At 43.9% G+C, this 27,537-nt stretch overlaps 2 protein-coding genes across 3 annotated transcripts; both read left to right on the top strand.

The window, feature by feature from the left end:
* The first annotated feature begins 206 nt into the window (after positions 1-206).
* Positions 207-12,778, top strand: hmgcra (3-hydroxy-3-methylglutaryl-CoA reductase a). The gene is made up of 20 exons (XM_085474323.1): positions 207-379; positions 678-851; positions 930-1,041; positions 1,121-1,208; positions 1,292-1,376; positions 1,458-1,563; positions 2,089-2,195; positions 2,892-3,008; positions 3,088-3,248; positions 3,521-3,774; positions 3,849-4,009; positions 5,325-5,519; positions 6,426-6,584; positions 6,731-6,888; positions 8,577-8,682; positions 9,148-9,318; positions 10,421-10,561; positions 10,696-10,854; positions 11,774-11,928; positions 12,487-12,778. Exons 2-20 carry the CDS (start codon positions 690-692, stop codon positions 12,536-12,538), a joined length of 2,649 nt encoding a protein of 882 aa, XP_085330449.1. The 5' UTR covers positions 207-379; positions 678-689; the 3' UTR covers positions 12,539-12,778.
* Positions 12,779-16,753: 3,975 nt separating this feature from the next.
* Positions 16,754-27,537, top strand: fxn (frataxin). 2 transcript variants are annotated; one of them, XM_085474321.1, is made up of 6 exons: positions 16,754-16,934; positions 17,016-17,096; positions 18,444-18,535; positions 19,646-19,766; positions 21,487-21,584; positions 27,150-27,537. In XM_085474321.1, exons 1-6 carry the CDS (start codon positions 16,842-16,844, stop codon positions 27,286-27,288), a joined length of 624 nt encoding a protein of 207 aa, XP_085330447.1. In that variant the 5' UTR covers positions 16,754-16,841; the 3' UTR covers positions 27,289-27,537. The 2 variants fall into 2 exon arrangements, with proteins under 2 accessions (XP_085330447.1, XP_085330448.1); XM_085474322.1 differs by lacking the exon at positions 17,016-17,096.

The following is a 27,537-nucleotide window of genomic DNA, read 5'->3' as shown; positions in this document are numbered from 1 at the left end:
GCCAAAAATGAGGATATTCGTTTAAAATTTTGACAGGTTTTGTTTTAATTTATTTAAAAGAAATAAAAGGGGGACTCTAAAGCCTGACAGCTAACTAACATGCCGTGATCTTTACATACAGCCTGGTGTGTGTGGCGAGATTAGTCGTTTTAGCTTTGGCCATGCCCTAGTACTACTGTCGCCTAGGAAACGGGGCGGGGCAACGACGCTAGCGAAGCGTCAGACGGAGCTGATAGGTGGAAGTGCTGCATGACACGATAGCGTGCCATGGTTCCATCGGTGTGGTGACACTGGGAGGTGAAGCGCAGTGTAATCTGCAGCTTCACATCTCCTGCACGTCGCGCTGTTAATCGGACCTCCATAATCATCTTCTTACCAGGTAAGTCAGTCACTCACACAACGACATTTTACTAGTAAAATAACAATAACCTGCAGGTTTATATGAGTAATTGACTTATTGAAATCGTATAAATAAAGTTTCTTATTTAGCACTTTAAAATAGCTGTGGTGTAAAACCGAACCCTGTCAGTAACCATTTCTACGGGCTGTTATCTTAACGTATTAAGCGCTTTTGACCAGACGCTGTAGAAATCAAACCAATCGATCCCGTTTCAAACTGTCAGATTATCATCGGGCATCCTCGGGAAGCTCTTCGGTTTACATGTGTTATGTTGTAGCCCCGCTGCAGCATGCTGACCCGCGTGTTCCGTGCCCACGGGCTCGTGGTGGCCTCTCACCCCTGGGAGGTGATTGTGGGGACAGTCACCCTCACTGTCTGCATGATGTCCATGAACATGTTCACTGGGAATGACCAGATATGTGGCTGGAACTTCGACTGCCCCAAAACAGAGGTGAGCAAAGGATCAGTGTCAATAATAACAAGTGGTGCGATTTTATTCTATTAATTCTATTGTTTTTTATTATTGCAGGAGATTCTGAGCAGTGACGTCATCATCCTCACCATTACGCGTTGTATCGCCATCGTCTATATTTACTTCCAGTTCCAGAACCTGAGACAGCTGGGGTCCAAATATATTTTAGGTATCAGTGCTCGTGTGTTTGTAGGACATGCCGGTGATGTTTCTCCCTTTTGACCTGACTCCGTCTGCGTTTCCTGTAGGCATCGCTGGCCTTTTCACCATCTTCTCCAGCTTTGTATTCAGCACAGTTGTCATTCACTTTCTTGATAAGGAGCTCACTGGCCTCAAGTAAGGACACACTCGATAAAAAGATCCTTTTTTCAGGAGCTCTTTCAGAAACGTGCGATAAAGAGTTTGATCCTGTCTTTCAGTGAGGCTTTGCCCTTCTTTCTGCTTCTCATCGACCTCTCCAAAGCATGCGCTCTCGCCAAGTTTGCCTTGAGCTCCAGTTCTCAGGTATGCACTATTATATTTTGGTTTTTATTGCCACATCCTAACAGCAGCGGAGAAACTGATATGTCACTCATATGTTTTCAGGATGAAGTGAGGGATAACATTGCTCATGGGATGGCGGTACTTGGACCTGCCTTTACTTTGGATGCTCTGGTGGAATGCTTAGTGATCGGAGTGGGAACCATGTCAGGTATGTGCTCCTGTTGGGTGTTCGCATTAGGAGAGACTAGCTTGTGGGTTCCTGAGCTTGTTTTCCACAGTTTCCATGAACCGATGTCAGACACAAACATACTGTTTTACATGTAACCTGAAGCCACTTTTACGTTGCTGTGAAGTAAGCACTGTTTGAATCATCTGTTTTCACAGCTTGCTGGAAGCTGTCGTGTATTTATGTCTGGTCACTTTAGCACCAGTTGAGTTTCCCACATGTTTGACTATTAATCACAAGTTTTCTTCTATATGTGAAATCATTTGGACATAACTGCATTAGTAATCAGATCAAAGGTTGTCTGACTGCACATTAGTGCCAGGTGTGGTTTTTTCCCCCACAGGTCACCAAGCTGGACACTACGCTGAATTTATCATTGCTGTTGTAATAGTGGACAGACTTTAGAAACTGAGTGTTGCTGTAGAAAGTGAATAACGCCTTTCTGTAATTATGATGCTATAGAGGTGTGACTTGTTGTCGAGCGGATATCTGTGTGGTGTCTTGCAGGTGTAAGGCAGTTGGAAATCATGTGCTGCTTTGGATGCATGTCTGTCTTGGCCAACTACTTTGTGTTCATGACTTTCTTCCCAGCATGTGTTTCCCTGTTGCTGGAGGTAAGGGCACAGCTTTCCTGCATGTGTCTGACATGTTGATGTTTGTGCGGGTTTCTTTGATTGTGTCACGGCGGGGTGCGCCGATGTGTGCGGAAACAGGACCCAAAAGCAGATGATGACGAGGAATAGTAATGATTAACAGAAAAGTGAACCTTTATTGCGATGACAGCAGGAAATGAACCAAGAGACCAAAGCAAACAGGCAAAACACTAAGAAACAAAACACTAAAGGTACTAAGACCAAAAACTATAACTATGATTGAGGAGGAAAATAAACAGGCTATGACTGTAACTCTGGTGAGATAAACAGACGAACTGACAATGGCATGAAGAAAACAAAAGGCTTAAATACAGACATGAGGTGATCAGGGGAAGTGGCGACACATGGGGGAAAACAGCTGACAGACATAAACCTAATGACAGGACCAGGAGAGGAAAGCTAAATACAATGAACAAAGAACACATGACATTGTCAGAATAAAACAGGAAATGACAACACAACTTAACAGACCTAATACGTGATGAAATAAATAGAAAACCCCAAAACATAGAAAACCCAGGAACAATAACTGCCTAAACTAAAGGCAAATAGGAAATAACACAAACTAATAACATATCAAAAAATACAAAGAAAACTCAGAGTGCTGGGTCGGAGACCCAGCCTGTGACAGATTGTTCCTGTTATTTGTTCGTTCAGCTGTCCCGCGAGAGTCAGGGGGGCCATCCTATCTGGCAGCTCAACGATTTGTCCAGAGCAATGGAGGAGGAGGACAACAAACCCAATCCTGTAACACAGAGGGTCAAAATGATCATGGTAAGCTTCTAACGGGTTACTTAGTGTCTTTGTCTTTATTTGAAGAATTGTGTAATGTTTGTCTCTGCTCCACGTTCAGTCTCTCGGCCTGGTCATGGTTCATGCTCACAGCCGCTGGATTGCTGAACCATTGTCCATAAACTCTGCAGTGGACATGCTCGGGGTCGGCATGGAGCTGGACCACTTCTCACCCAGGAGAATTGAGCCGGATAAACCTCTTTGGCAGTTCTACCTCACGAGGTGATGCAGTAGTTTAGGTTGTTTTAATTTAACGTTCGCACAGTTGTGATAACTGCCCCATGGAGCATTGCACATGCTGTTGAGCTGCTGAACGTATGAGACTTTCTGTGTGAGACATAAAGGGCAAAAACTCTGTTCTGTGAAGAGATGGGTGGTCAGGGTCACCTGTGCTTTGTGTTTGTGTTCATAATGGAATTGCAGAGTTTTCCTGGACATTCCTGTTGTCGTGCTTTTGTGAAGTGAAACATGTTCCTCTTCATCTTACCTTACAGGATGATAACTATGGACATAGAGCAAATGATCTGTCTGCTCTTGGCCCTGCTGCTGGCTATCAAGTACATCTTCTTTGAACAGGCTGAGATGGAATCCACGCTGTCACTGAAGAACCCCATCTCCCTTTCCACACACACCCTAAATCCTCCATCCCCATCCGAGCCCTGCTGCAGGGAGGATCTAGTTACGTCACGATGCCACGCCCCCGCTCACACCATGGCTGTTCCAGAACCCGCCCATAAGGAGGAGAGAGGTGTGTCTACTGATAGTGGTAAAACAGACGGACTTGTTAGCGCTTTGTTATCAAATTCAACCTTGTTATCCTAGACGAGGTTATCCGGCCCCTGTCTGCTGCCGACAACGATCATCATCCAAGGAGCTTCTTTGTAACGAGGGAAGAAGAATCCAAGTCTGAGAGCACGGAGAACATGCTCCCCCAAAAGCCCAGAGACCTGAACCACTGTGTGACCATCCTCAACGACCCTAAGGTCAGCCATTAGACGCAAATCGCTGAAGCCCGTCTTCGAAAAACTCGTTCCACAAACGTTTAGTCATTTTCTTTGTTTTGAATCATGCGATATTAAAACTGTTGCCATCAGTTGTGATCTTTTAAAGAATGCTAATAATTTCCCACACATATCTGCTCAGGCATCAGTTGTATATGTGCTGGACTTCAGGGTCGTTATGTTGCTTTGAACGCACTTATGCTGACATAACATGTTATGTTGTTGGTAATGAAAGGAGCTCGTTTCAATCAGAGTATAGAATCAAGTTACTGACCTCATCAGGTAGGTAGTCGAGGGTGTCGGCCTCAGCGGCTTTGGTGTGAATGTGGAGAAGAGGGGAAAACAATGGCCCCCAAACAGGAAGTGTTTCCAGGTGGAGGCCATTGACATGTTTGTCCTTCCTCATCTTTTCTGACTCATGTCGTTTCCCTTTCAGTTGAAACGGTTCAGCTTTATCACAGGAAGACTGACAAGCCCACAAAAAGTTTCAACTTTTGATTTACTAATAGAGCAGCTAACTGCAGCTACAAGATGGGACTGCCTTCACTTTAAAGCAGACCTGACCCCGCCTACCTCCACCTCGTTCAGTTGCAGTTTGATAAGTTAAACAGATCACCTCTACTTAAAGAGAAAATACCTGCACAAAGGTGTGATCTGCAGTGATTGTAGAGCTGCAGTTTACACACACTCGTCACGGACGCCACGGTAACCTCAGACGCATTGATGTCTTTGAACTGTTCTTTTTCCAACTGGAAAGATTTTCAAAAACAAGAATTTGGTTCACAAGTTTGAATTTTCTGTCATTTGTGTGGTAAAAGTACAAACACGGGGTCAAAAGTACTCATACACACAGCAGCTACTTTAAATAAACTCTGCCAATGATGCAGGAATCATGTGGCCGACGTGCAGCTTACAAAGTAACATTAAACCAAATTACCATGAAATTCAATGAATTAGTGAATGTTTGACCACAGCGTGCATGTAGTCCACAGCATTTACTGCTGAGTTAGGACTGTGTAGATATTTATATAAGCAGCATGTATGGTGTCAATGCCAACAGTCATCATCATTTAATGAACTGGCTATGACCTGTTTTCCATAATGTTTATTTGTTGTGGGGGGGAAATGACATGTTTATGAAGACGTTTCAGAATTATTTCAGTCTTTTAGTTATTTTATCTTACTGTATATTATTTTATTATCTTACTGTATATTATTTTATTATCATGTATTTAAAGTAAATCCCCAGTGTCTGGTCTGCGCAGACTATAACTGACCGTGAGTCTGGTTGTTGCAGCTGGGCCCTCGTTTCCTGAGTGATGCTGAGGTGATGCTCCTGGTCAGCTCTAAACACATCCCTGCCTACAAACTGGAAGCCATCATGGAGACCGCAGAGCGAGGCGTGGCCATTAGAAGAAAAATGTTATCAACCAAGCTTCCCTGTTCCTCTGCGCTCTCCTCTTTACCGTACACAAACTATGACTACTCGAAGGTGAGACACAACTACGTTCTCCTCTGTTGTCATCTAATTTCTGCCTGAACTGCTCCAAACTTACCTCAACATTTCAAGCAAAGGGCCTTACCATGGGGCAAGGACAGGAGGAAGACTTTAGTAGTGTGTTGTACCTGTTACACATTCTTTGTTATAAGCTATCACCACACAACTGTAATGACTGTTCACACACATCATAGCAAAGTCTTGTTTATAAAGTAAAGTTTGTTTTGATAAACAGGAAGTGACAAAGCGCTGGGTAAAACAAAGAAAACAGGCACCAAACAGATCAAACAAAAGGTCAAAGGTCATTTAAGGTTAAAAAACTCAACAGAAGCTTTATTAAAACAAACACTTGTAACTGCAACATCTGACCATGTGAGCCTAGTTATACTGATCATTACCATTTATAATTATTAATATAACTGTAACATTAATGAACACAGAGCATTGCAGCCTGACCCACAGAGCAGTGGGAGGAAAGCTCAGGTGTATTTACAGTCGCACAGGTGACAACATGATGGAGCATCACGTCGTACAGGAGGAGCACACGTACACACTACAAGAACTGTACACACTGAAAAGTACACAGTCAGTATAATGACCCACTGTATATGTTAGCTGTGTGTAATGTGTTGGGACATTTATGATTACAGCTGCTCTGCTGTATCTGTGTTACTTATTTTAGTTGCTGTTCTTACTGTCCTGAAGCACCTGTGACCAAATGATTTCCTCTGAGATTAATAAAGTTCTCACGTTCTTTTCTCTCACCTTATTTACTGGGATGTGGTGGTGATTCCCAGTACAGTATTAATTTTCTAAGAAACTATTTTGGTACAAACATCAATTCTTAGATTTAAAATAAAATGTCACTAAGTTATTTTGAACACAGCCCTTGTTTCCCAGGTTGTCGGCACCTGCTGTGAGAACGTGATTGGCTATGTGCCCGTACCTGTGGGTGTGGCTGGACCACTACTTCTGGATGGGAAACAGTTCCAAGTTCCCATGGCAACTACAGAAGGCTGCTTGGTCGCCAGCACCAACCGCGGCTGTCGAGCAATCGCAGTGAGTGTTGCATGTGTTGTTACCGCTACTCTGCATGTGCTGCAGGACGAGTTACAGCATGAACGCAGTATATGAAAACACTGTGAACCATGTGTCGATATTTACCATATATATGTGTGTGTGTGTGTGTGTGTGTGTGTGTGTAGCTGGGTGGGGGAGCCCGTAGTCGTATCTTGGCTGACAGCATGACTCGGGGCCCTGTAGTCAGACTGCCCTCTGCCTGCCGTGCTGCTGAAGTCAAAGCCTGGCTGGAGAGCACCCACGGTTTTCAGGCCATCAAAGCCGCCTTTGACAACACCAGCAGGTAAACTGGTCTGCAGTGTGTGTTTGTGTGTCTGTCTGTGTGTCTGCAGTGTCTGTTTGTGTGTCTGTCTGTGTGTCTGCAGTCTCTGTTTGTGTGTCTGTCTGTGTGTCTGCAGTGTCTGTTTGTGTGTCTGCAGTGTGTGTTTGTGTGTCTGTCTGTGTGTCTGCAGTGTCTGTTTGTGTGTCTGTCTGTGTGTCTGCAGTGTCTGTTTGTGTGTCTGTCTGTGTGTCTGCAGTCTCTGTTTGTGTGTCTGTTTGTGTGTCTGTCTGTGTGTCTGCAGTGTCTGTTTGTGTGTCTGTCTGTGTGTCTGCAGTCTCTGTTTGTGTGTCTGTTTGTGTGTCTGCAGTGTCTGTTTGTGTGTCTGCAGTGTCTGTTTGTGTGTCTGTCTGTGTGTCTGCAGTGTCTGTTTGTGTGTCTGTCTGTGTGTCTGCAGTCTCTGTTTGTGTGTCTGTTTGTGTGTCTGCAGTGTCTGTTTGTGTGTCTGTTTGTGTGTCTGCAGTGTCTGTTTGTGTGTCTGTCTGTGTGTCTGCAGTCTCTGTTTGTGTGTCTGTTTGTGTGTCTGTCTGTGTGTCTGCAGTGTCTGTTTGTGTGTCTGTCTGTGTGTCTGCAGTCTCTGTTTGTGTGTCTGTTTGTGTGTCTGTCTGTGTGTCTGCAGTCTCTGTTTGTGTGTCTGTTTGTGTGTCTGCAGTGTCTGTTTGTGTGTCTGTTTGTGTGTCTGTTTGTGTGTCTGCAGTGTCTGTTTGTGTGTCTGTCTGTGTGTCTGCAGTGTCTGTTTGTGTGTCTGTTTGTGTGTCTGCAGTGTCTGTTTGTGTGTCTGTTTGTGTGTCTGTTTGTGTGTCTGCAGTGTCTGTTTGTGTGTCTGTTTGTGTGTCTGCAGTCTCTGTTTGTGTGTCTGTTTGTGTGTCTGTTTGTGTGTCTGCAGTGTCTGTTTGTGTGTCTGTTTGTGTGTCTGTCTGTGTGTCTGCAGTGTCTGTTTGTGTGTCTGTTTGTGTGTCTGTTTGTGTGTCTGCAGTCTCTGTTTGTGTGTCTGTCTGTGTGTCTGCAGTGTCTGTTTGTGTGTCTGTTTGTGTGTCTGTTTGTGTGTCTGCAGTGTCTGTTTGTGTGTCTGTTTGTGTGTCTGCAGTCTCTGTTTGTGTGTCTGTCTGTGTGTCTGTCTGTGTGTCTGCAGTGTCTGTTTGTGTGTCTGCAGTGTGTGTTTGTGTGTCTGCAGTGTGTGTTTGTGTGTCTGTTTGTGTGTCTGTCTGTGTGTCTGCAGTGTCTGTTTGTGTGTCTGTTTGTGTGTCTGCAGTCTCTGTTTGTGTGTCTGTTTGTGTGTCTGCAGTGTCTGTTTGTGTGTCTGCAGTGTCTGTTTGTGTGTCTGTTTGTGTGTCTGCAGTCTCTGTTTGTGTGTCTGTTTGTGTGTCTGTTTGTGTGTCTGCAGTGTCTGTTTGTGTGTCTGTTTGTGTGTCTGCAGTCTCTGTTTGTGTGTCTGCAGTGTCTGTTTGTGTGTCTGCAGTGTCTGTTTGTGTGTCTGTTTGTGTGTCTGCAGTCTCTGTTTGTGTGTCTGTTTGTGTGTCTGTTTGTGTGTCTGCAGTGTCTGTTTGTGTGTCTGTTTGTGTGTCTGCAGTCTCTGTTTGTGTGTCTGCAGTCTCTGTTTGTGTGTCTGCAGTGTGTGTTGTTCCTGTGTGACGGAGGACTGCTGTCTGCAGGTTTGCGAGGCTTCAGAAGCTGCTGGTGGGTCTGGCAGGGAGAAATCTTTATATCCGCTTCCATTCAAAGACTGGAGATGCGATGGGGATGAACATGATCTCTAAGGTAACTGTGGTCGTGTCTGCAGCTTCGTTTAATGTGGAGAAACACACGTGTTGTTTTGTTAAAGGGATTTCTGTGACATCACCCGTCGCCTACTGGTGGTGGTCAGAGGGCCCGGTGGCGCCAGTGTCCGGCAGCCTCGCCTCTGTCAGTGCGCCCCAGGGTGGCTGTGGCTACAATGTAGCTCCATCACCAGTGTGTGAATGTGTGTGTGAATGGGTGGATGTGGTGTAAAGTGCTTTGGGGTCCTTAGGGACTAAGTGAAGCGTTATACAAATACAGGCCATTTACCGTTTACTTACACCATCACCCAGTGCTCACTCATACTGGATTAACAAAGGTTCTTATTCAGCACTTCTGGAAACACTGTTTTAGATGGATCAGCGTTTCTCAACATGAACCTGCGTCGCTGTGTCAGATGCATTTATGACGTAGCAACCATACGTGATGAATCTGATCTACCCGCAGGGCACAGAGGAGGCTCTGAGGTTACTGCAGCAGCACTTCCCAGAGCTGCAGGTGGTGGCTGTTAGTGGGAACTACTGCACAGACAAGAAGCCAGCTGCCATCAACTGGATCGAGGGCCGGGGAAAGTCTGCTGTCTGCGAAGCCACCATCCCTGCCAAGGTGGTCAGAGAGGTAGGAAGCACTGTGTAACCTTTACTGGGACTAACTGTCTGCCAATAGAGTTTCAGCAGAAACCTGCAGTGAAGCAAACTTTCACTTTAGAAGATGCACGTACTGACTCTGCTTTTTAGAGAAGTATTAAATCTAAGCACAACCTTAAGGGTTAAAAACAGTCTGACAGAAAACAGGATTCAATTTGTCACACAAAACTGAAGAAACAGGATCTAAGTTCAAAATTATTGATCATAACACTCAGAAGTCTGATGGACCTTTATCGTCTCTCTAACAGGATGACGTCACAGAGCACAACTGTGTGGTTTTACCCACCAGGTGCAGTTAGAGTTCTTTACCTGTGCTACCTATGAGTCACTGGGTGTGTCCCATCTGGAGACTCCAGTGTCCTCCTGGGGGACCTGCTGAGCTGAACCACAGTTTGTTCACAGGAAAAAAACTATTTGAATGTCCAGAAGAGTTTCGAGGACTTGAAAAATGACGCTGATATTTAAACTCTCTGCTGTTCTTAGTCTGACAGGATCTTCCTCCACAGTTTGAGTCAAACATGTTGATCTGATCAATCATTCAGTGCTTTTTTATTTTCTGCGGCACAAAACACTGAACTTCAGAATCACATTCTTTATAACACAATACTGTGAGAGTGCACGCAGTACTGTGTCACAAAGAATCACTACTGTGTGCACAGTGGGGTGAGAAGTGTTTGGCCCTCGTGTATTTATGTTTGTCACACCCCAATGTTTCCGATCATTAAACGAATGTAAACTTTAGACAAAGACAGCATGCAGTTTGTAAATGAAGGTGTTTATGATTTAACCTACATGAAGAACATCTTTCTGGCAGAGACTCGTCTTTAATCGAAACACTACACTCACATCTAAAATTCTATTTTCATTTGAAAAGATTTGAATTTTAAAAAGTATTTAAAGTATTTCCTGTTGTCATTTAACAACGACTCGCTGTTTGAGAACAGCTCCACCTGTCAGGTCTCTGATGTAGCTCATTGGAAGCAAACCGTGGCTGCACTTTTCATGAATCGCTTTGATGGTTTGTAAAAGGACGACAGCGTTTCATGCTGCTGTCTCGGTCTCGCTCCCTTCAGGTTTTGAAAACAAGCACAGAGGCTCTGGTGGAAGTTAACATCAACAAGAACCTGGTGGGTTCAGCCATGGCAGGAAGCATCGGAGGTTTTAATGCACATTCAGCCAACCTGGTCACAGCCATCTACATAGCATGTGGACAGGTAAATGACCTGTGAGGAAATGCTGTGCATCACAGCTATTCCCATGTGTCCTGTGTTAATGTGTGTGTGTGTGTGTGTGTGTGTGTGTGTGTGTGTGTGTGTGTGTGTGTGTGTGTGTGTGTGTGTGCACACAGGACCCAGCTCAGTCAGTGGGCAGCAGTAACTGCATCACCCTCATGGAGCCGTCAGGCCCAGCAGGAGACGACCTGCACATCTGCTGTACTATGCCATCTATAGAGCTGGGCACTGTAGGAGGAGGGACCAACCTGCCTCCACAACAGGCCTGTCTGCAGGTACGAGCACATCAAGCATGTCAAGCAACCGAAGATCAACAGTTAACACTGGGCAGTCCTTTTCATTTTGAAGTGGTTACACAACTGTTAGATGTTTAGGATCATGTAATATTGTTCAGTTAGAGGTGTCAGTAATGACAATGACTGATGGATGCGTGGTGCACGGTCTGAGTGCATGAAGAGCTGAGCAGGAGGGAAGCCTGCAGGGTGAGCACAAAGTAAGAGGCCGTAAAAACTGTCAGTCGTGTAACTCGCTGCTGTGACAGTAGATCAGTGAGTCACGTGAAAAGAGTTTAGCAGGCTGCTAGCTAAGATGACGGGAGAGAAACAAAGCAAACCCGTTTACAGTCGGTCATCTGCAGCAGGAAAAGTGAAAACAATGACGTTCCACTGAAGCAGGCGTAGCTTCCTCAACAATCCTTTCAAAGCTCTTTTCAAAAAGACTTTGATTCAATAAAGACAGTTTTTATTTCTGCTTCCCTCCCAGTTCGTGTCTGTCTGGACGATTACAAATCAGTGACACGTGTCCCCGAGCACCTTTTATTAAACACACACAGTGAACACGCCACACATTTACTTTATGCAGATGTTAAATGTCCAGCAGTGTCCGTAAAAACAAAACATTTTGGATTTCAGCTTGGACCGTGTCTCCATGACGACTGTTTTTAGTTTGCACAGTCTGTTGTTGTACCTGTGCGTCTGCAGTGAGTCACAACTAAAAACTCGATTTGATTTTAGGACCAAGTGCAAGTGTGAGCAGAGGTATATGGCGTGCTGGTGCACAGTGACACAAACATGTCACAGTCGTGTGGTTTTTAGATCCTTACATGGATAAATGGATTAGCAGCACTTTTCATTCAAAGCTGCATCCGTGGAAGGATTTGGTTGCCATATAACTTGTGTGTTCATGTGTGTGTAGATGCTGGGTGTGCAAGGAGCCAGTCAGGACTGTCCAGGTGAGAACGCCCGACAGCTGGCCAGGATCGTGTGTGCCACCGTACTCGCTGGAGAGCTCTCACTGATGGCTGCTCTGGCTGCTGGGCATCTGGTCAAGAGTCACATGACCCACAACAGGTAAGAGCCTGTAATCCAGTGTTGGAGTTACGTCATTATAAACTGCAATGGGATTTAAAAACAAAATCTGTGTGTGTGTGTGTGTGTGTGTGTGTGTGTGTGTGTGTGTGTGTGTGTGTGTGTGTGTGTGTGTGTGTGTGTGTGTGTCTCGATGGGGGGGTTCTCGTAGGACAAAGGGGGGCCTTGCAGAAACAGTTTGGGAACCACCTTCTTAGACTAATTTGTATTTGTGTTTGTACAAACTCTCACCTAATGATTCTTTATCTACAGCCAGTCAAACAGACGCGCTGCACTTCACTGAAGCAAGCAGACTGATTTGTGTTATTGAGCTGCTCCTGATATTGCAGGGCTGTCACAGTGTTGTCCAAATCAGAAGAATTCCCTATAATGAATTGTAATAATGAATAATTCATTTCAATGATTGTGTTATACTTAAAATGTGAATGTCAATAATCATTATTTAATTCTACCAACCACAGAGATCTAATGAATCTATTCTGTCTTTGTTTTGGTGCAACGACGCCATGATGGCACCTGTTCTGACTCTTCTGTTCACAGGTCGAAGGTAAACCTGCAGGAGGCAGGAACGTGCACCAGGGAAGCATCGTGAAAGAACAGCTGGGTCTGCTGGGAAAACTCACGTGGCCAATCGGAAAGGGGCGAGTGATTCATCGCTGACCTTAAAGACGATTCAAATCAAAGAGACTTTCTGCTCAGCAGTTTCTATTCTGACATTAAAGGATGAATCCGTATGTTTACATGAACAATCAGTTCATGACTTCTTTTATTTCAGCAGAATGATGTAAGCTTTACAGCCCACTGGAGTCAAATTAAAATGCCTCCCCTCCTACGTCCAGTCTGTGAGCTGTGAATACAAACACCATCATACGGGTCACTGATGTGTGAGACATGCTGTTTATCACACTTTATGCTTCATAATTATTTCATTTCCTTGTCTAACAAGGACACGTTTCAGCTGTTAAACATTCAGTCTGCACTTCAGCCTTCGAGAACTACTGATTACATTTGGCTGGTTTTATAAAAACGTGTCCACATCCTGACACAAACACTACAATACTGCACAAAAGTAAAAGCACATGTGGTAATGCAACAGTAGCTGACTGCCTTTGACCATAATCGCACACGTGACAGCAACATTAGCATTGCTGCTGCAGACATGTGTGGATCCCACAGAAGAAATCATAACACACAAGCTTAACCACAGCTTTATGTGCTGGAAATGGCAAAGCAACAAAACTGGAACGAAGCTGAGTTACAGGCTGACAGAAGGTCACGCACCACGAGGGAGCTCACAACGGACAACAAAGGGAACAGCCCACAGCTGACACTAATCCAGATCAAAGGAAGCAAAATCACAGATTAGAATTAGAGAGGAGACTATCAAAATAAAACAGGGAAACAGCAGAGAGACCCAGGCTGGGAATCAGTGGACTCAGATGAAGTCAGGACCAAACCCGTACAGAGAACCAGAACAGCAACACCTCCCCAGCCCCAAAGACTCAGGACCATGACAAACCCCATCACACATCGCTCATGGTGCTGGTGGTGGAGGTCAGTCAGTTGGCCTGTTGTTTCTTCTTCTTTCAGCTGCTCTCTGTAGGGTCGCCCACAGAAGGTCGTCACCCTCTTCCTCACCCACTGCATGCCCTTCATCACTGCATCCACGAGCCTCCTCATTGGTCTGTTTCTTTTCCTCATTTCTGAGAGCTCCATTTTCTGGATCCCTTAAGTAATTTAAGCAGATGAAAATCTGAAAATTGTGTTGTGTATTCAGCCCCCTGTGCTCTGATACCCCTAAACAAAACCCAGTGATATCAGTGGCCTTTAGAAGTCACCTAATTAGATAATCAAGTTGGATGGAGCTAAACATGTGGCAGAAAACCTGTTGGAGGCTGCAAAGGAGGTGGAGATTGACCTTCCAGCAGACAATGTAATGGTTTATATCAAAGAATATCCACGTACTGGGTCTAAATCACACCGAACATCTGTGGCAAGACTCGAAAACTGCTGTTCACAGACGCTCCACATCCAATCTGACTGAGCTGTGATAAAAGTTAAATGCAACAATGAGTAAGTAAGACTGAGAGTGTGCAAAAGAGGATTCTTAAATCATGTACATCAGACACTAAAGTGTGACGAGATCCTGCAGGGTCCCAACAGCCGGGGCCCACAGGACTGCAGGACCCTGCAGGACTGATGCAGGGAGGAGGGATGTGATGCACCTTATGTCGAACCCTGATTTATGATGGGAAAGTAACTAAAGGTTATGACAGCCATAGTTTTTAAATTCAAATTCAAATTTTATTTGTCACGTACACAGTCATACACAGTACGATATGTAGTGAAATGCTTGGACAACTGCTCGTGACCTAAAGAAAAAAAAGGAAAAGGCTATGAATAAGATAGGAAATAAATATGAAAAATTAAAAAGGGTAAATTTAACTAGGAAGGAATAAAATATAAATTAAGGTTAAAAATGAAATAACTGTACAACACAAATTAGAATGAAGGGTAAATTTAACTGGGAAGAATAAGATAAAATATATAAATTAAAGTTGAAAATAAAATAACTGTACAACAAAATACACAATATAGAACTATATAAGAATGTATGAAGAAATCTAAATATAAATAAATATATACACAATAACAGCAGCGTGATTTAAGTAATGAAGTGAAACAATGTCCAGAAAGTCCAGTGTGTGTGTAAGAACCATATGTGTGGGTCAGTACTGTGTGGTGGTGTGATTGAGAGACCGTATCGCCTGCGGGAAGAAGCTCCTCCTCAGTCTCTCTGTGTTGGTCTTCAGGGAGCGGAATCGCTTTCCTGACCTCAGCAGAGAGAACAGTCTGTTGTTGGGATGGCTGAGGTCCTTCACCATCTTCCTGGCCTTGGTCCAGCACCGCCTGCTGTAGATTGAGTGCAGGTCAGGGAGCTCGGAGCGGATGGTGCGCTCAGCTGACCGCACAACCCTCTGTAGAGCTCGTCTGTCCTGCATGGTGCTGTTCCCGAACCAGGTTAAGATGTTTCCCGTCAGGATGCTCTCTATGGTGCACGAGTAAAAGTTCCTGAGCACCTTGGAGGGCAGTTGGAAGTCTCTCAAGCGTCTGAGGTGGTAGAGACGCTGTCGGGCCTTTTTCACCACGGTGTTGATGTGACAGGACCATGACAGGTCCTGCGTGATGTGAACTCCGAGGTATTTGAAGCTGTCCACTCTCTCCACTGGGCACTCGTTGATGACGGGGGTCTGGTAGTTCCTCTCCTGCTTAGTGCTGAAGTCCACTATCAGCTCCTTTGTCTTACTGACGTTTAGAAGGAGGTTGTTCCTCTGGCACCAGTTCTCCAGATTCCTAATCTCCTTCAGGTAGGCCGTCTCGTTGTTATCAGAGATCAGGCCCACCACGATGGTGTCGTCAGCAAACTTGATGATGGTGGTGGAGCTGGTAGTGGCCACACAGTCATATGTGTACAAAGAGTACAGCAGGGGGCTCAGAACACACCCCTGGGGGGCTCCAGTGCTGAGAGTGGTGGAGGCTGAGACATGTCCGCCCATCCTTACTGCCTGTGGTCTGCCAGTTAGGAAGTTGGAGATCCACTGACACATAGATGAGCTGAGTCCCAGATGCTCCAGCTTGGTGGTGAGTGTGGAGGGAATTATGGTGTTAAATGCAGAGCTGTAGTCTATGAAGAGCATTTTAACATAATTCCCCCTTCTAGTGTCCAAGTGAGTGAGTGATGTGTGGAGGAGATGAGAGATGGCATCGTCTGTGGAACGATTTGGACGGTAAGCGAACTGTAGTGGGTCCAGTGTGTCTGGTAGTGAAGAAATGATGAAGTCTCTGACCAGGCGTTCAAAGCACTTCATCACTACTGAGGTGAGGGCTACAGGGCGATAGTCATTGAGAGAAGCAGGGTGGGGTTTCTTCGGGACAGGAACAATGATGGACTCTTTGAAGCATGTGGGGATCACCGACTGAGATAAAGAGATGTTGAATATCTCAGTGAACACAGGAGCTAGCTGGTATGCGCAGTCTCTGAGGATACGACCTGGGATGCCATATGAATATGATACAAGTATGGCAACGCGGTGGTGTGGTCAGCACTGTTGCCTCACAGTAAGAAGGTCCTGAGTGCTCTCTGATGCTGTAGGAACAGGGCTTTTATTTTAAACGCACATACAGTGCAGGCATATATAGAGCGGTGTTACAGTTATGTCAAAATCTACACAGATGCATCAAAGAAGACAGGCGAGCAAAGCGGGATATATTTATTGTTCCTGAGTTTCATGTCAAAGTAAGGAAAGGGATCGGTGACAGTTTATTAGTGCACAGAAATCGTTTCAGTTCTGTCAGCTGTCCAGTGGACTGAAGACGCAAGACCAGTAAGATCAGTGATGTGTTCACACTCATCATTGGCTAGTTTACAAGACAGTGACTCAGACAGCAGGTCAGACATTCTGATAGAGATTCAGCAAACACTGTACAGAGTCAACGACATGGAGCTCAGAGTCACCACCTTATGGGTACCATGGGTATCAGTGGATTGGTTATCAGTGTTAGCAGGACAGAGATTAAGAGCAGAACACAGCAGAAAATGGAAGAAAGATGTCAAAAGTAATGGGAGGAAAACACGTTTTACTGTCAGAAATATGATGCTGAAAGAAGACAGCTGATCCAGAAGCTCGGTGATATGGAAGTGGAGATGGACTCGAGTATTATCAGGCCATATTTAGTTTAAGACGAACTCATTCTCCACACCGGCAGGGGGCGGTAATACACCATTTTGCTGTTTGCCAACCGCCAACAAATGACGAAAAAGAAAGAAAGCCGCAGACGAGGAAGAAGCAGCGTTGGCTGTCAACACACCGGGACTGTTTATCGGGACCGTCACCATGCGTCTGCTCTGTAAGACACCGCGGATTTACTCACACGTGTGTCAGCTCAACCTGCTGACGCAGCAGAGGAAGAAGCATCTGTGGAACCAGGTACGAGCTGCGTCCATGGCTGAACATGATGCTAATGGTAGATACGAGCCACACTCACAGTGACCTTTATGTCCACTGTAGTTCTGGAGATTATCTCACCTCCCGGGGCTTCGTCCGTTCATTAACCGCACGCTGCATCCCCCCTGCCGGCCGTCGCACAGCGTAAGTTCAGCTTTTACTCGCTGGTGATTAGTTTAAACTGAACATACTTAATGACGGGTTGTAGTTGTCACCGAGCTTCTCGACCATCTCCAGTTTATCTACAAATGTTCGGTCTGGTTTTTACAGAGACGACACACACACACACACACACACACACACACACACACACACACACACTATGTGACAAATCAATATGAACTGTATCAAATTTAGGCCTGTTTAAACTCTCCGTCCTGACTGAGGAGTTGTTCAAATATTATTACTTCTATAGTTGAATATTATTACAGATATTGACTGTTTGATGGTGTAGCGGCTATCGGAGCCTTTTCCTGGACCTGTTGAGCACGAAATAAATACTGTTGCTGACCCTGCAGCAGAGCTTTAATGTCTGCTCTGGCTCAGCACCAGTGTCGGCTGCACAGGCCTGATGTTTGGTTTCATAATGACGTCGTACATTATCCTCTTTCATAACTGCCACAGTCTCAGTGCAGATCAAACAGACACGCGTCCCCTTGAGTTCTTTGAAGAAACATTCACTCTCCCACCGTGTCTGAAATTTTCTGCACTCACTCTTCTACTTTTCGCTTCTTTGGTTCTGACCTGTTTAGTAACTTGGGGTACATTTCTTCTGTGATTGTCGTTTTTGGTGGAGCAACTGACTTGATCAACAGCAGCTCCCCCTGGTGTTAAAACTAAGAAGTGCAATACACTCAGGCAAAAGTTGAAGTGCGGCCTTATTCTATTTATGAAATTACTTGCGGGCCAATTAAAAATGGACCGCGGGCCGGAGTTTGGACATCCCTGCTATAAACCATATTAATGGAAAATTCAGCTTAAATGAGTAATGTTGTAACACAATAAACATCCTCTTTATTGCATGAGTGTGTTGCATCTGTTTGCAACAAGCCTGTGAAATACTGGGAGAATATATTCTGGAAAGATGACACCAAAGTTGAACTCTGCCACAGGCGGCGAGAATGCCTCAGCCAATCACCTGACCCGAATCCAACTGGAAAACCTATGGAAAGACCTGATGCTCAGAGTTCATAGAAGGGCCCACAGAACCTTTGAAGAAGTAAACAAAGTTTACGGTTAGAATTAGCTTATGTCTCAGTCCAAAATCAGGGAGTGCCTTGCACCTCCAAATTCAACTCTTGATTAAGGATAAAGTACGTGTCACAAATGTTTCACATCGAGTGATTTCATCATCTGTCTTCAAATGGGAAAACAAACTGTAACTTTCAAAGTTGGCCATAAATACTCTATAAGGTGCATAAATGTCAGAAACCAGCTGAGCATAAAGGAGAAGAGTAATTAAACAAGTTTGTTGGTGTTTTTCTATTTCAGTGGTTCGGGAGCAGAATTAATGGCTGCAGGTGGAGCAAAACCATCTACCTGAATTCACAGAGCCAGAAAAAAGTCACCCTCGTGCATGTAAGGTAGGGCTGCCACAAACGATCATTTTGATAGTCAACTAGTCACCAATTATTTTTGCGATTAGTCGACTAATCAGATCATCATCCATTGGACGTAAAACTACAGCTTATTGCACCAGCAGCATCTGCTCTTATATAACTATCATTAGCTTACAGCTTTAAGTGTTTAAGGTCTGTGCTAACTAAAAATAAAGACAAGATGATAGTTTATTAAATTTTAATGAAATTTGCAGATTGTTTCGGTGAAGTTTAATAAACTCCTTGCTATCTAAAATATAACAGGACACTGGAGTATATTCTGGAGCATCTCACACTTCTGATAATCAGCTGTCTGCTTGACGTTTATTCAGCTGTGTAAAAACTATAACTTTAATCTCAGCCAAACCGATTTACTCAGGAACAAATAAAATACAAAAAAAAAAGCCAAACAATAACATTTTAAGTTATCTAAGTGACTCATATATCATGTTTAACCTGAGTAGCGAAAGACGGCGGTGGGTTTGAAAACGATTTGCCGGGAGTCCGGTGTTCTCACGGCGCTAGTGACCTAGCCCCCGGCTCGCTAACGAGCTAGTGGGTGTCTCCGAAAACGTCGGAGCGCTTTTGAAAATATGCGGTGTCCTGATAAACTGAGCAGATATTTGAGGTTTACACAGCTACATTCTGAAAATATGTTAAACGTTTATTTTGTGACCCAGAAAGAATAATAAGAGTAACATTAAAACTAACTAGCTGCCGCCATTGTTGGAAACTGCGCTGGGCCGCGCTATGAATTCTGGGACACAGCTGCTCCTTCTTCTTCTTCGGGGTTTAACGGTAGCTGACATCCTTGTACATGCAATGCTGCCATCTTCTGTTTCAGTCCGTTATTACACTCTTAAATCCTGCTACTTATTCCTGCGTCTTTTGTGATCTTACAAAGCTTCAAACGAAGCTTCGACTATTAAATCAGTCGTCGACGATTTTGATAGTCGACGTAATCGTGACTAGTCGACTAATCGTGGCAGCCCTAATGTAAGGTAACCAATATTTTGGTTTTTGTTTTTCTCCTTAAGCATTGCTTAAGCTTTGACTACTTGAACTCATTTATAACTTTGTGTCATTCTCCAAAAGTGAACTGTCTGCGGCAGCATATGAGAAGCTGGCCGATGAGACATTGGACGCTCTGGCTGATTACTTTGAAGACCTCGCAGATGAAGCTCTTACTGGGGCCGACTGTGATGTTCTCTTCTCTGTAAGTCTATGGATGTTGTAAAGGTTGCTAACTGTGAAGTGAACTTTAATGGTAGCTGTAATAAATGATGGCAGAATGATCTAAATGCTTATTTACAGAAACTAAATGATGAACATACAATTACACTGAGGCTGCCACAAACACTATTGTATTGTACCATATTTATTTGACAAGGTTTTAGCTGTTAAAATGAAGTAGATTTGATTTAGTTATTAAATATAAATCAAACCAAAAGCAACACCAGTTTATTCAGTATAGTGTTAATATCTGAATGAGGCCCCGGGGCCACTTTGTAGTGGAAAGGTTGGGCCCCGAGGTAAAAAAGGTTAAGAACCCCCATCTTGTCATCTGGGCTTTCAGTGATCAGTGTTGAGGTGATTGATGTGTCCATCTAATCATAATGTTTGATATCCCCATCCCTCACTCATCTCCTAAACAAACCCACACCGCCTCTTTTCTGCAGCCTATGACGTCTGAAATCTCCTTTAACCACCTTTGAACGAAACCTCTCCTTGTCGCTGTAACCGTGATGAGCTGCTTGCATGCTTTAGTTCAGCTTGTACCAACAATGCACAGACTGCATCAATTAGAAACTCAGCCTTGGGTAAATAAAGTCCCTCGTGCTGTCAAGCAGAATGAAAATGGAAGAAAGCTCAGCGTTGTGTTTAGAGATTGTCTGAATAACTATCAGGCAGAACGAGTAAATGAATTTTATTACAAAGAAGTCTGGGAATCCTAAAGTCCTGTCCAACACAATCAGCTCTGTCCTGCATCCCACCACGTCTGAGACCGCCGCACACACCTGTGAGGATTTTAAAGGTTCTTCACTGGAAAAATGAATCCTATCAGAGAACGTCTTCTGCTCCCGTCCCCAGAGCCTTCTGAACCACCTACGTGTTCCTCCTTTCTCACCTACTTCAAACCAGTCTCATTATCCCATCTTACTGATATAGTAATGCACATGACACTTGCCCTGTGAAAGTGTTACCTACACCATTTCTCAGAGAAGACAGTCGTCATCACGTTTCTAACATCCTTTGTTAGCAGCAGCGTCTGAAATGGAACTGTTCCTCTTCTAAACAAGCTGCTGGTTTGGACCCGTCAGTTCTGTCATTTTCAGATACTGTTCTGGATACATTCAGTCTGGCTTCAGAGCAACACAGTCTGCTCTACTGAAGGTGCTCAATGCTTTCGGCTGCTTTAATTCTTCTAGACCCGAGTGCAGCGTTTGACACAGTTGATCACACAATCCTATTAAACCATTTGAAGACGTGCGTCGGCATTCGAGGCCCTGCTGTAAGATGGTTTGCCTCTTGAGAGCAGAACATACTCTGAGATGCTGGGTAACACGTGTTACCCTGCTACACTCGCTTGTGGAGTTCCTGTTTTATTCTCCCTTTACTTGCTCCCATCAGGCTTCATTTCTCAGAAAACACAGAATTTCTTATTACTGTAATGCAGACGATACATCGTTGTATCTCTGTCTAAACCCAGGCGTTGATAGCACATCGGGTAAATTGCTACAGTCATTTTAAGCTTTTCAGTCATAGTCACCAAAATCAAACAGAAAGGGATTGAAACAATTTACGTTTATTGCGATAAACTTTAGATACATGTTAAATAAAATTAAGATTAGTTATATTCCATGTAGATGTTTGGTCAAAATTGCTTTGTTAACGGATGAAAGCAGAATCGTTTTCTTCTGTTTCTTGTTTGACAGAGTGGTGTTCTGACAGTGAAGCTGGGTGGAGACCACGGCACCTATGTGATCAACAAACAGGCGCCAAACAAACAAATCTGGCTTTCTTCTCCTACCAGGTGAGACTCGAGCTTTGTAGCACTTCATGGTAATATGAGTAACTGGAACCCAACAATGTCTCTGTTCAGTTTACACAGTTCTGTCAACATTTTCCACTCAGCTGTTTTGTTTTTTATAATTCTAAATGATAAGTGACTTATGTGTTACCAACATAACCAATCTGGTCAGCTTTAAGTAATAAATCGCTTGATTGATTAACGCAGACATGCAAATATTTCATTATTGTGGTGATTAAATCCTGTATTTTGACGCTCTGGTTGCTAATTGTTAGTACGTGCACTCACAGTTCACCACATTCATGTGTCATTTATTTCCTTTGCAATGTCTGGTTTTCCTGACATTTCCATTCACACAAACACAACAGGTGACTACATTAAGCACAGTAGAAACCGTTTGGCCCTTCTCAGCAGCAGCAGCTGAACAGAATTACCTTTGACCTTAAATAACCCCGCCCCTGCCTCTTGCACAATCACGCCACCTATAAGCAAAAGTCCTTTCCATTTTCTCCGTCACCACCTGTTAGTTGTAGCTCTCTTGCACATCAGCCAATAGTGCCGACCTCTCTTCTTCTACACAGCAAAATCCCCACTGTGAAATTGACACTGAGTGTTAAAGTTAACACTAGAAACGTGTCTGTATGTGTCCACACTTGAGTTTAAATGAGCACTTTTCAACGTGTTATATTTTTAACACTGACCTAGTGTTCATGACACTAACACGGAGCAGTGTCAACAATATTCTACACTGTGTGTAGGGCTGTTCGATATAACGATATATATCGGATGACGATATAAAAACGTCTGTCGTTTGTTTCTTGGTGTCGCAAAATAAACTTTTTATCATCATTTTGATGGTCACTGTAGAGTTTCTTAAAGTTGTCCCTTTCTCTTATATTTAAAAAACCACACTACAGACGGACGAAGGACTACGCGTTGTCGTTAGCAACAACGACGCTGTCCGCTTGTTTATTTTCCACATGGACCTTTCACAATAAAGCTGAAGAGCCTGTTGAGATTTTCAAAATAAACTGAATCACGTGAAATAGTATGCAGAGTGTTTACGGTTTCAACTTACGTAGCACTCGACTGCAGCTACACGACGCCCAGCTGGAAACACTTCACGCAAGTTCAGCTGCCCGAGATTCACAGAATTGACAGAAAATGTAAATTTTTGTGATAAATATCGTTGTCGGGACGATAGATGTCTTATATCGGGATATGAGAGTTCGGTCATATCGCACAGCCCTAGTTTTAAGTGTTAAAAGATTAGCACTGATTAGTGTTGGTAGTACTTTACACTAAACCTGGTGTTTAATTTAACACTGAACAGCACTGATTTTCTAACACCAGTGTCATCACTGCCAGATAACAATGAACTCGCATTCATCTCTGACATCTCTACCACTGCAATTAAACGTATTTACAACCACTGTACCCACCACAGCCATCAATGACAAACACCCATTAAAAATGTAAGAGATTAATTTACAAAAATGTATTCAAACAGTAAATCATCCAGTTTGTTTCCAATCCATCCTCAATACTAAATGCATTTAAGTGATCATTGTAATACATTGTTGAGACCTTAAAAGTCAGAAGATAAGCATTATTAGTGTAACTGTTAGAGATGCAATCTTCTTTTCAACATCAGAACAAAATACATCCCGACTTGATATAAGATAAGATAAGATAAGATAACCTTTATTAGTCCCACACGTGGGAAATTTGTTTTGTCACAGCAGGAAGTGGACAGTGCAAAAGTTATGAGGCAAAAATTAGAATACAATAAGAATAAATACAGTACACAACTGTACAGAATAGGATAAAATAAAATACTATATACAGTAGAATAAGATAACCTTTATTAGTCCCACACGTGGGATATTCTATTGTTCTGTCTCTGCATACATCAAAACCGAGAACATGGATTCAGCTATTTTCCATTTTTGCTCACATTGTATTAAGACATTAAAATGGTTTTTCAAGTTGATCCAGACGGACAACATGGTGGTGACATAGTATCTGTAGACAAGCAGAAGAAGACGGCCGTAGTGATCGATGTAGCGATACCGAATGACAGCAACATCAGGAAGAAGGAACAGAAGCTGGAGAAGTACCAAGGGCTCAGAGAAGAGCTGGAGAAGATGTGGAGGCTGAAGGTAACGGTGGTCCCAGTGGTAATCGGAACAGTTGGTGCCATGATCCCCATACTGGGCCAGTGGCTCCAGCAGATCCCAGGAACAACATCTAAGATCTCCTTCCAGAAGAGCGCAGTCCTGGGAACAGCTAAGATACTGCGCAGCACCTTTGTTGTGGAAGTTTTCCATTAAATAAAGCCTGCAGACGAGCGGTGAGCTGCAGCTAACATTCTTTAATCAAACACACAAAGAACAGACAACCAGGCTTGGTGGAGAGCCTGCATGACCGCAGGGTCAGCAGAGTCTGAGCCTAGCATGGCTCTCAGTTAAAAACCTTCTCCAGGAACAAAAGGCAGTGCACAGCTGCTTCACACCATAAGGTTCACACTCCCTTGCTGCCTCCAGAGTCCTCGAAGAGACAAAAGACTCTTCCTGTGGAGTTGTCTGCTTCCCCCAACTTCCTTACTACACCCCCACCATTTGTCTTACTGTATGAGTGTGAGACATGTGAATCCAGTGGCACCAAGGCATCATACAACAAAATAATGTGATTAATACAGAAGTAAAAGAAATTCCTATACAATCCCACCCTTTGATTCTTAAATCAAGAATCACATTAAAACCAGAATTTCTCTCCTGACATTCTGTTCATCACATCAACATTATTGTTCACTTAAAGGAGTTTCACACTGTGTATCCTCACTTCACTGTTCTCCCACCACCCTTTGTTCATCTTTAATCATCCCCACAATCTAAGCTCTCACATGCACAATGAAGTTGTGCATTGTCTCTTAAAACTTCCAGGGCCTCTCCCCTGGAGTAGCTTCACTCCAGGCCTGTAACCCTGTCATAAGAAAAAAAGACATTAGCCAGCAGTGTGTCCTGCTGTAAATCACACGATCAACCCTCTGCTGTGGAAAAAGTGATGTGGATGTTAGCACAGCGCATCTGTATGCACACTTTCTCACAGTGACCTCTGCACTGTAAACAATACAAGGTCATGAATAAGACACTGCTGGTAAATCCACAGACACAGAAAGTGGCATTTAAGAGGTTAAGTCAGCACGGCCCAAAAGCCCATGCAACCTGCTGCTGTCACCTTTCTGCTCCTGTAAAAAGAAACATACAAACATCCACCCTTTGGTCAGGTCAAGGTGGAGGTGCAATCTTGCATACTGGTGTCAACTCAGTCAAGCTTTTGTCAGTCCAGTCAGTCCCCATTTGTTATTTGCTGACAGTAGAACCTCTCGTGACGCAATAAGTTTCTACTGCCAGCAATGACACCATTTCAAAAAAGAAAGAAGATTTAGACTGGATCACCTCGCTGAGTCCTTTTTGGCAGGGACTTGTTTTCTGATTGTCCCAAATAAGTGGCTTCCTCCTGAGCCCATTTTCATTTTGGAGAAGCTCACTTGCGATTGATCAACATGTCGTGTAGAGCTTTCGATCCCGATCTTGCAGGCCTACTTGAAAAAGAGAAAATTGCCAAACAAAAAATCTCAGTGCACTGTTAAAATCAAAAACAATATGAAGGCCTAGTTTTAGAAGTTGTCTAAGCGTACTCTCTTAGAATGATAGATCAAAACTGGCAGGTTCAAAGTGGTACCAAAAGAAAATGCATCAATAAATCCCCAAAACTTTCATCCACCAGTCACACCTCACACAACAGCAATATCCTATTAGATGATGAGTTTTTTCCATGTACCCAGATGTGCATCATGATAAGACCTCCCCCACACATCAGGAACAAGAACCTCAATAATCTATTAGTCTCCACTCATCTGACCCCCTGCAGCACTCTGTTCACCCCTGCAATGGTTCAATCATTTTTGCCCAATATAATACTAGTTCACTAGTCTGTGCATCACTTCTTAACCTGCTAAGTGAACCGGACAAGATGATGGTAACAGAAACGCTTAAAATACTGTTTGATCTTCATGAGCTTCATTGCATGTGTGTTTGTGTTAGTAGGATTAATGCTTTTTTCTGTTTGTGTAATTTTTGTGTACCTCTCCTCTTTGCGGTGCTCCAGACACTTTTCAATTCTCCATGTAAGGCAGTCGTTCTTTCTTCCCAGTTTCATAAACCCAAATTTCATTCCCACACTAAAACAGCTTCCTCCATGTCCTCCCTGCTCCTTCCACTGTGGTCTCATCTCCTTGCAGCAGTCCAGTGAGAGTCCGTTGTCTTTCAGCTTTGTCCTATTTTCCACTGTCTCATTTTGCCATTTTGCTCCAAAAGTGGTAAATGTCCAACTCAGGCAGTCTTTCAAAGGTCCATTCACACACAGTGAAGGTGCAGCTCGTTGGAAATGCACATCCATCCATCCAGTCGTGATGATGCCATTTTTCTCCTTGCTGCCGCTGTCTGGCACAGCTGCTGCTGCTGGACCTTTTCTTCACTGCTGTGAGCTCTTGAGGTCCATCTCGTTGTTCTGGAACTGCATTTCTGGTCTTCAGGGAGAGATTTTGGAGCTTGTGTTCTCAGGGTGACAAACACATGGAAGTTAAGCTGTAAAATAATTCAGCCAAAACTTGGCTGGAGTGTTTCTAATGATGTTAACCTATAATGTTCTTCCGACTGCTGCACGTAGAAAATTGATCCGGGTCTGCTCTTCACCTGCAAGTGACGCACTGAGACACAAAACCCTAATTTTATTGCTTATTTTCATCAACAATTCTAAGTGTGTGTGTGTGTGTGTGTGTGTGTGTGTGTGTGTGTGCGCGCTAGTTGGAAACAACTTTCACACACATTTCTACACTCCTCTTTTTTTGTTTGTTTGTTTTCCTTGTTTTTTGTTCCCCATTTTCAACATTTAACCCTGTTTTTCACTCTTTTTACACGCACACATCAACCTATTAACTCGTTCAACATTTCTTTTCCTTTCTCCACAACTCACACAGCCATTCTCTGCCATCTTACACACCACACATTTACTCAGTTCTTACCATACAGTCACGTATTGAGTTTTGTCTCTGGCCGCCTGGTGAAGGCCTGCCGCTCTACTGGATCCAGTTTCCCATTACTACACGAGGTGTCCCCCGTGAGGTTCCTTGCCTTCTACGGACCAAGGAACGAACACCGCCACTCTGCGCACTGTAGTACGCAGAAATGGACTCCGACAGTGTACCCGAACAGCTGTCCTGTGACGTACTTGGACCGAACACAGGTCTGGGCCGGCGTCTCCCCAACAGCGCGCACGAGCCAATGTTCTTGTGATGGACCGTACCCAACACAAGCCTGGGGCCTCAAACCGCCAGGATTTTCCCTCCAGAGACTCGAACTCCAGAGTCAGCCAGCGTTCCCCCCTCAGCCAGACAAAATTTATATATATTTCTCTGTTGACAAACTGGTATAATAAGAATCTGTTATAAGTCAGTATAGAGTAATGTTACTTCCCTCTTCCTTTCTTCTCTTGTGCTTACAGCGGACCCAAGCGCTACGGCTGGACAGGTGAACGCTGGGTATATACTCATGATGGCATCAGCCTTCACCAGCTGCTTTCTAAGGAGTTTTCCATTATCTTTAATAAGAACATTGACCTGTGTGGCTTGCCCTATTCCTAAAACCCTGTTAAATGCTTGGAGTATTCACAGACTCAGTGACTCACATCTGAATTTCTGTGCAGCATACACACCATCTGTTAAAGTAAATAATGAAGTTCTGTATGAAATGCTGTTTCTGTTGCATTCTTCATTCTTCAGCTGAATGACGTCTTGAAGTCTTGTAAGAGTTCAGTAGTTGTGGTCAGTGTGGCCACTGGAATCCAATTCTGTGAGTTTTTCAATGAAAGTAATTAAATGCTTTACCTGTCA

The sequence above is a fragment of the Copadichromis virginalis genome, linkage group LG12 (assembly GCF_057382275.1).
Source record: "Copadichromis virginalis isolate Kocher_CV1m ecotype Utaka linkage group LG12, C_Virginalis_male_GT1.1, whole genome shotgun sequence".
Lineage (NCBI taxonomy): Eukaryota > Metazoa > Chordata > Actinopteri > Cichliformes > Cichlidae > Copadichromis > Copadichromis virginalis.
The sequence above is the reverse complement of the archived record's forward strand: the minus strand, read 5'-3'. Positions and strand labels throughout refer to the sequence as shown.

Excerpts from the sequence above, each read along its gene's own strand:
- hmgcra (XM_085474323.1), top strand. The coding sequence starts at position 690 with ATGCTGACCCGCGTGTTCCGTGCCCACGGGCTCGTGGTGGCCTCTCAC. Across the intron at positions 2,196-2,891 it reads GTGTTTCCCTGTTGCTGGAG|CTGTCCCGCGAGAGTCAGGG; the intron begins GTAAGGGCACAG and ends TTGTTCGTTCAG. Across the intron at positions 6,585-6,730 it reads GCGGCTGTCGAGCAATCGCA|CTGGGTGGGGGAGCCCGTAG; the intron begins GTGAGTGTTGCA and ends GTGTGTGTGTAG.
- fxn (XM_085474321.1), top strand. The coding sequence starts at position 16,842 with ATGCGTCTGCTCTGTAAGACACCGCGGATTTACTCACACGTGTGTCAG. Across the intron at positions 16,935-17,015 it reads AGAAGCATCTGTGGAACCAG|TTCTGGAGATTATCTCACCT; the intron begins GTACGAGCTGCG and ends TGTCCACTGTAG. Across the intron at positions 17,097-18,443 it reads CCTGCCGGCCGTCGCACAGC|TGGTTCGGGAGCAGAATTAA; the intron begins GTAAGTTCAGCT and ends TTTCTATTTCAG.